Source organism: Brachyhypopomus gauderio, chromosome 17 (assembly GCF_052324685.1).
Source record: "Brachyhypopomus gauderio isolate BG-103 chromosome 17, BGAUD_0.2, whole genome shotgun sequence".
Lineage (NCBI taxonomy): Eukaryota > Metazoa > Chordata > Actinopteri > Gymnotiformes > Hypopomidae > Brachyhypopomus > Brachyhypopomus gauderio.
The window spans coordinates 7644166-7652880 of record NC_135227.1 but is presented as its reverse complement, the minus strand read 5'-3'; the positions used below and the strand labels follow the sequence as shown (position 1 = coordinate 7652880).

The 8715-nt window shown below is 37.9% G+C and overlaps 1 protein-coding gene across 1 annotated transcript; it reads left to right on the top strand.

Moving 5' to 3' along the window:
- The first annotated feature begins 4223 nt into the window (after positions 1 to 4223).
- Positions 4224 to 8366, top strand: afg1la (AFG1 like ATPase a). The gene is made up of 13 exons (XM_076978225.1): positions 4224 to 4362; positions 4750 to 4970; positions 5138 to 5189; positions 5305 to 5406; positions 5601 to 5731; positions 5914 to 6013; positions 6193 to 6251; positions 6540 to 6622; positions 6728 to 6798; positions 6873 to 6973; positions 7068 to 7208; positions 7296 to 7403; positions 7559 to 8366. The coding sequence occupies exons 1-13, from the start codon at positions 4248 to 4250 to the stop codon at positions 7685 to 7687; spliced, it is 1413 nt and encodes a 470-aa protein (XP_076834340.1). The 5' UTR covers positions 4224 to 4247; the 3' UTR covers positions 7688 to 8366.
- Positions 8367 to 8715: the final 349 nt, after the last annotated feature.

The window sequence follows — 8715 nt, the reverse complement described above, 5'->3', positions numbered from 1 at the left end:
TATATACTCACAGTTCAGGACCCTCTAGACCAGAGGCCTGGTCTCTAAAAGCACTGCTAACTGGGGCCTGCTGGATAGCACTATAAGAAATACCCACAGGAGGATTTATATAGATTGGGCGAACTGATAAGGCTGAGTCACAGTGAGCCACTCTGACACTGGCACTGGCTCAGTCCCATAATCCTGCAGGACTTCAGTGGTTACAGTGTTAGAGACTGTCTTTTCTGTGAGAGAAAATTATATAGATAGTATAGTAAAGTATAGTACAGAATAGATTTTAAAGTATTCACAAGTAACCCAGAGAGCAAACAGTGCAATAGGTGTCTGGATCTTTAAAAAGTAAAAACCAAATACCAACACTAGTACCAAAATGAGTTCAGGGACCATTGAAGAATCCTTAGCATTAACTTTTAGTAGTATTTACATGTTTTGAGTGTATTCACCCTACTTGCATATCATTAACTATACACTGTGTGATCCAGTGATAACCTATACTCATTGGCCACTTTATTAGGTACACCTGTCCATCTCCTCATTAACGCAAATGTCAAATCAGCCAATCACATGGCAAGAAGAACATCTCTGAACGTACAACACGTCAAACCTTGAGGTGATGGGCTACAGCAGCAGAAGACCACACCAGGTGCCACTCCTGTCAGCTAAGAACAGGAAACTGAGGCTAGAATTGGCACAGGGTCACCAAAATTGGACAATAGAAGATTGGAAAAATGTTGCCTGGTCTGGTGAGTCTCGACTTCTGCTGTAACATTCAGATGGTAGGGTCAGAATTTGGTATCAACAACATAAAAGCATAGATCCATCCTGCCTTGTATCAATGGTTCAGGCTGGTGGTGGTAGTGCAATGTGGGATATTTTCCTGGCACACTTTTGGCTCATTAGTACCAATTTGACCATCATGTCAACGCCACAGTCTACCTGGGGATTGTTGCTGACCATGTCCAACCCTTTATGACCACAGTGTACCCATCTGATGGCTACTTCCAGCAGGATAATGAACCATGTCATAAAGCGTGAATCATCTCAGGCTGTTTCTTGAAAACGACTGCAAAAGTGGGCCCAACCCGGTACTAGCAAGGTGTACCTAATAAAGTGGCCGGTGAGTGTATATAAACAAGAATTAAATTGGATTTCGAATTGAAGTGGGAGAGGATTGGTGGACATGCAGGATGAATGCTTAGAAAAAAACACTAAGGCTAAGAATAAAACAGATGGCATTGAGATAACATAAAACATAATACAGTAAAGATTACACTGACACAACATAAGCATAAAAAAAACTTTCTAAAACATAAATATCAAAATTCAGGTTATTCAAAGCTTAATTTTTGTTCAGACCTGCATAAAATTTATACATTTTATTACATGCCAGATTTTCCCCTGAAGCTTCTGGTAAGAATTGAGAGGGGAAACACATTCCAACAGGGTTCTATTACAATGTTTTCAGAAGAGCTCAGAAATACTCAATAATGGTACTTACATTTATATGAATACAAAAAGTTGCAAAAAGTGCATCAAAATGAGTTTTAGAATGTATTTTTTAGTAGGGGTGGGCATAGATTATTTTTTTTATCTAGATTAATCTCACTGAAATCTTGAAATTAATCTAGATTAATCTAGATTAAAATGGCTCATTCAGAATATGCGTGCTACCCAAGTAATGACTTAAAGTCAATCTTTGAGATGCTTATGGGCCGACAGCTAGTGCCAATCTGCTGAGTGAAGAGATTGGTCAACTTGTCTGATAGAGCTGCGCTGACCTTGCCTCGGTTGCACTCAGAGTAGTTTGGTGGTGACTCTTCCCCTGGGCTGCATCAGTGCTTGACCCAGCGTCAGCAGCATTAGCAAACAGGTGCTTTGCGTTTAAATGGTACTTCAGACTGGTATAACTCCTATAATAAACTAATTCCGCGTTGCATAAGGTGCAAACAACTTTAGTCTTGTCAACGTCTCCATTAGGAAGCTTCTTAAAAATGAATTTTCCATGAAGCAAACCTGGCGGCTTCGTGGCTGCATCCATGTAAGCACTTGTGTGATTTGTTGTGGTAGTCTTTGTAAATCACAGGTCTGAAAACTCGTTCTCGCCCCTACTGTGCAATTTGGTTAGGAATACAACCGAGCTAAACTATCAAGGTGAAAGTCATCATAGTTTGCTTACCTATTTTGACCCAGTTCCCAACCCAACTTTAAGAATAGATTAATGGCGATATGTTTTTATATCGCCCGATAAGACTACCACATTATTGAACGCCGACAACGGCCCACCATGGCCCACCACTAATTTTTAGTAACTAACACAAGACATTGTGCATAATAGTTGCACTTAGTGACTGGTATACACTGTGATTTTTTAAAGATTATGTCTCTCACAGTGGACATGCACCTAAGATGAAAATTTCAGAACCTTCCATGATTTCTAAGTGAGTGAACTTAGAACTTGCAAAGTCGCAGGGTGTTCAAAAAACCTATTTTCCTCACTGTATGAATATATAACAGAAAGAAGACACACTGACCAATCATCTATTTAAGCCAAATCATCATTGAGAGTAAGCACTACTACTTGTACTGGTACACATGTATTAGTATGTAAATGGGTCACAAAAAATTTATACTTTTAAGTAATAATGCAAATAATAATTATTCTAATAAATGGTTTATGCTATTCTTTTAGGCCAATTGATCTATGCAAAAGTAATCATCATAGTAATCATCATGCACCCAGAAGTGGACTGTAGAACCAAGAAACTCTGTTGTTCATGTCTAATTATACTGATATAAATAACAGAAGTATCCACTCAACCCAGTATCACACCCTACACAGCACCCCACAGTGAATTAAGGCGTGATATTATGTTGAACCATTTTGTATCTCACAGTTAACATTATAATGTCTTCCAGAACTGATTTTTTCACCTTGATCAACTTCAGAAGTAAATTAGGTCCCCAGCTGTACAGGATGTAGTGATACTGCAAAAATACTCACTGAATCCAGAAAAATTACAATTTTATTGTTATATGCAATGTACATTTCATTTTTGCAATAATAATAATATAGTCCTGTGGCTCCGTTTTGAACAAACAAGTTTGGTTATAATGTCATTAAACCATTTAATGACAAACTCAACATTTTGTAGAAAATTCAACGAGCACAAGCATGTTCACAATAAAACCACATGGTATGAATGTATTTGTAAAGTAACATTTACATTTACACTCACACTCTCAATACACCACATTTCTATTTTTCTTTTAAACAATAATGTTCTTCATCAGTTTGCCTGTTGAGAGTGAAGGTTTCTCTAAACTTAACTCCTAGATTATATTAGGTTATTGTGTTATGTATGTTAGCCTGGAGGAGCTCTCAATCACTCCCAAGGCATTTCTCTCTGTCTGTAGGACACTGTGACCACACTGCTGTTTAGCACACAGGCTGCAGACCTCCATTAGATTAATGCAGAGAGCAGTTGGGTGGGGGTTGGGTGGGTGGGGTGGGTGGGGTGCTTGCTTTGCCTTGGCTGCACAGAGCCAGATGAATTATCATCTCACTCACAGATTTTAATATGATGATGCATTAAAAACCAACAGACTCTGACTGCTGTGAGAGTTATCTTGTGCCATGGGAAAAATAGCTGTGGTCTCACAAGAATCAAAACATCAGAAACAATATAAATCATCTCACCCGTCTACCCAAAGAACATGGGGGAAATAAATGGCAAAGAACACCTGGGTGAAGAAACAGTGATATCAAACCTCTGAAAAGATGCCTCTGGGTCACATGTCCTTAGCCTCATGAATCTTCACTATGGGGTTGAAGACCCAAGCAATGTGTATTCCATAACATAACTGCAAATGTATGATTGTGTGGGAGTGTGTGTTTGTGTTAGAGAGTGTATGCATGATTGCGCCTTTAGACACCACGGTTGTCATGGCAACAGCTATCTAGAACACAGTGCATTTTTTTACATTTAGATAAAGTCACTAGAGCAAACAGTAAAGCAATTATTATTGTGAACATTAATATTTCCAGGTGTACTGCAGAGTATATCTTAAAAGCCTACTAAAATTCTATTCAATTATTTTGAAACTTAATCTGTAAATCTGTGTATAATTGAGTGTGGGAGAGCGCGCGCGCGAGTGAGAGCACTTTGTTAATCAGTATCTTTTGCGAAACCACGCCCAAAATGAATGTTGTGCACTGCAAATAAAGTTTTCAAATCTTGAATGCCAAAATGGCAGCCGGCAAAGCGTCCTTGGTGGCTGACAGTGTTCGTTATGTTTTACAACATAAACTCAAACAGAAGACACAATCAGTGCTTCCAAGTATTGCCAACACTATCAAACGAGGTGAGTATTGTAATTTAAAATATATCTTATGTTAATATATCTTCCTGCTTTACTGGACATGGCAAATTTGGCAAAGGATACGTGTTCACATCAGATTTACCAGCTGTAATCTGGTCAAGATTTGATGGTATAGTCTAGACTACACCGTGTCAGTCGGCGTGTCTTCACCAGCGCAGAACGTGCTACATTCACTTAACTTTCTTGAAACAAGAAATCACATAATGTGACCAAACATGCCTTGTTATCACTAACAACTCCTGTAAAGGACACTATTAATTTTCATTAATGACATGTTCATCTAGAAAAAAACTGATTGTTTGCTCATGGAAATCGGTTTTACTTGTTATCCTGATTCGTTTTCTAATTCCAATGTGTACTTGAACACAGCGTTTGCGTCAGGCGCACTGTCCCAGTCGGCTGAAGATTCCATTACACTCAACACTCCGAGCTGCAGTAGTTTCAGTGGACCTCTGGAACATTACAACGACCTCATTAGGAATGGATTGCTACAAGAGGACCAACAGCAAAGACTTGTGCTGCAGGAGCTGGACGTCATGCAAAAGAAGCTCAGAGGATATAACAACCACGCCACATTCTTCATTACAAAAGTAAGAAAACCCTTGTTTCCATACTCTAATTTTATTGATGTAAGAGCGTTATCGAAGGTTCTGATGCATGTGAAGAAGATGTGTATTTTTAAATGGTGACTTACTCATTCTTTGAGAAATCTTATATTTTTGATCACTCACATTTGATTTTGTTTAACCTCTACCAGTTATTCTCCAAACAAAAGCCTCTAAAAGGTTGCTACATTTACGGGGATGTTGGTAAGTGTGATACATGTAGACATGCTGCAGCAACTGTTAATACTGTACCTGTTCAGGATTTATTAATTCAAAAATCTTATTGTTTGACGGTAAATTATTTCTGCTTATATTGCAGGCACAGGTAAAACTATGCTGATGGACATGTTTTTCAGTCATGTAGAGCTAACAAAGAAAAAGAGGGTCCACTTTCATGGATTTATGTTGGATGTACATAAACGTAAGTACAGTATCTTATTACAGTCGTTATTAAAGTCATTATTGCTCTGTGATTTATTCTGTATCTGGAATTGCTGCATTTACATTGTGAGTGAGATCTTTCACTGATAAACACATGTGAGTAGTCACATGTTTATCCAAGTGATACACCTTATTTTGATTTAGACTTACTAAAATAATTTATTTCGTTGTTAGGGATCCATCGACTGAAACAGAGCATGCCCAAGAGAAAGGCAGGGAAAATGGCTAAAGCTTATGATCCAATTGCTCCAGTTGCTGAGGAAATCAGTGAGGAGGTATCCCTGCTGTGTTTCGATGAGTTTCAGGTACATAAAGGTTTAGTTCAGCCTTATTCAGACTTACTTTACCATACCTGATACACTTATTCCCTTATTCATCAGCACTAGTATAAGCAAAGTTTGCTCATTAAACTGCTTCAGATATCATGTTCTGATGGATTCCTTTGTTAATGGATAAACAGCCTTGATTGACTTTCTGTGTTGAGTAGGTCACAGACATTGCAGATGCTATGATTCTCAAGCAGCTCTTTGAAAACCTCTTCCTAAATGGTGTTGTAGTTGTAGCCACATCTAACAGGCATCCGGATGGTAAGAAGCAATGCAAGGATCAACAAATATATAAGCTAAAAAAATTTGTTTAAATAATTCTCAATTTAAACATAGGCAATGTTTGTACATGGAGACAATCCTCTTTTAAACATAGGCAATGTTTGTACATGACAAGACAAGATTTTAAAATGTACTGAGTGCAAAGTCCTGTTTTACAGATCTGTATAAGAATGGATTACAGAGGGTGAACTTTGTACCCTTCATCACTGTCCTTAAAGTAAGTGCTCTTTGATTCTAATGAGTCTCTTGAATTCAGTTCCAGAATACTAAAATCCTTCTGAAAGTCTTATTTGCATTAAAGAAAGAACATATTCACTCTTTAAAAATAAAAGCTGAGTGATTTTACTCTATTCACATAATTTATTATTTGTGGTCTGGCTGGGTGAATTTCCAAATATTGTTAGTTGTTGAGTAGTTGTTGGCTTTGACATTACCAGATGTATGAAAAGTTTAGAGACCATCAAATGCTATGAGGGATAAGTTCTCTCTCTCATTTCCTGAACAGGAGTATTGCAGAACGCTTCGTCTAGACTCTGGAATAGATTACCGCAAAAGAAATCGACCTGCAGCTGGAAAACTCTTCTACCTGTGAGAAATCAAAAACATGGCTCCAAAATCAATGTGTTTAATTTATTTAGCAAACCTTTCAAGCTTAGTGCCTGTGCTGAATAATGCTTTTGTTTTGTGAATTAGCTCCAGTGAAGGCAACGTAGAAGCTGCACTGGATAAGCTGTTTGATGAAATGGCATTCAGACAGAATGACAGTAAGTTCATAAAGTAAATCTGCTTTTAAATGTGATGTGTGTATTTATTATCACTAAATAAAATGTTTATGCAGTAACTCGCTGTAGGTCTCTAAAGGTGCACGGGAGGACACTGACACTTAACAAAGCATGCGGGACCATTGCAGATTGTACCTTCGAGGAGCTGTGTGATAGGGTGAGCTTTGATAATACAGTTATAAATACGTTATTACCCACAAATGTAATTCTGCCTTTCACACCTGCTTAGCCTAGTTTGTTTTGCCTTTTAGCCTTTAGGAGCCAGTGACTACTTAGAAATCTCTACAGCGTTTGACACAGTGTTCATTCGGAACATTCCTTTACTCACTTTGAATAAGAAGACGCAGGCCAGGCGCTTCATAACTCTCATTGATACACTCTATGACCACAAGGTAAACAATGGATGCTTCTGCTTGCCCTGACCTTACTTCTCTTCATGAAATCTTGAACAATGCAGATCAGTCACCCTAATTTTACAGGTGCGAGTGGTATTAGAAGCTGAGGTGCCACTAGAGAAGCTGTTTGTAAATGAGGGACACCATGATGATGAGAGCCACATTCTAATAGATGACCTTGGCTTAAAAAGGGTAAAGACATTTATAAGTTAATGCTCACCATAGTGGACTATAGTTAACTCTTTAAAAATAACACAAAAGCATTAATGTAACACTTTCTTCCTTAGACTGTTGTGCTCACTTTTCTTAAGACTATTATGGTCTGATTGCTTTGTTTATGGTTGCAGGATGCAGCCAGTTCACTGTCCATCTTCACTGGTGAGGAAGAAGTGTTTGCCTTCCAGCGGACGGTGTCCCGCCTCACTGAGATGCAGACTGAGGAGTATTGGGTGGCAGGTGACCGGAGCTCTTCCTAGCCAGTGCCATATGCAGCAAACGGATCTCATCTGTCAGGATTCATTGCAAAATTTCTATTAATGTTTTTATCACCCAAATTGTACAGTTTTTGGACATGTTTCTACTGGGGGTATATAAACTACAAAAGGGTGTGGAAATAAATTCCAGTGAGACATTGCAATGAAACATCAACAAACAAATGTTTTAAAACGAACTAAAAGTTTTTAATAAAATGTATAAATTGTTTTATTATATTATCAATGCTATCTCATAGATACAGTTCTCCATGTACTGGCTAAATAAACGTAGATGCCAATATTTAATATGCCAAAAGATAATTATATTTAAGTTGTAAATTTGAATTAAATTATTTTTTAAATACTATTTTCTCCCATAGGTTGTTTGCTTATTGTATTACTAAGTGGATATGACGGAATCAAATGTTAATATCTGGCCATTTTCCTAGACATTTAAAATCATGTTTATTGGTTTAAAGTGATCCATAAGATCAGAGCTGACCTTTTAAATGAAGCAATTTGAAAATGGAAAATGTATGGTTATATCAGCTATTATGATGGAGACACTGCTTTGCCATTGTGTTAAAGAAGGTAAGGTGGCCCAGACCACAATATATCCCATTATATAAAAAGTGTAATGTGTGTACCCAAGGATAGGAAGTGCTTGTTTCCTCTCTGTATGAAAGAGCTTTAAATAAATTTTTTTTATATGTATTGCTTACAAAAAAGATGCTTGCCGATAAAGATGTTAAATAGAACAAGTTTGTGTCTAGCTCTCACCCTAATGACACTAGAACAAGTTTGCGTCCAGCTCTCACCTAATGATGCAGATAACACGATGTTTTGTTTTAAGAGTGTATCTTCACAGGGGTAGGTGAGTAAAATTATAATGGACCCCAGATGTAATGCAGTTTTCTGTGAGATGGCAGCTCATTAGCTGGACTTCTATCCTAGGTCGTTTCCATGAAGCTGCCACTTTAAGAAGCAATTCCAACCGTGGCCGACAGGGGGCAGGCCCACGCGTTCGATTG

Excerpts from the sequence above, each read along its gene's own strand:
- afg1la (XM_076978225.1), top strand. The coding sequence starts at position 4,248 with ATGGCAGCCGGCAAAGCGTCCTTGGTGGCTGACAGTGTTCGTTATGTT. Across the intron at positions 6,799-6,872 it reads GGCATTCAGACAGAATGACA|TAACTCGCTGTAGGTCTCTA; the intron begins GTAAGTTCATAA and ends ATGTTTATGCAG. Across the intron at positions 7,404-7,558 it reads ATGACCTTGGCTTAAAAAGG|GATGCAGCCAGTTCACTGTC; the intron begins GTAAAGACATTT and ends TTATGGTTGCAG.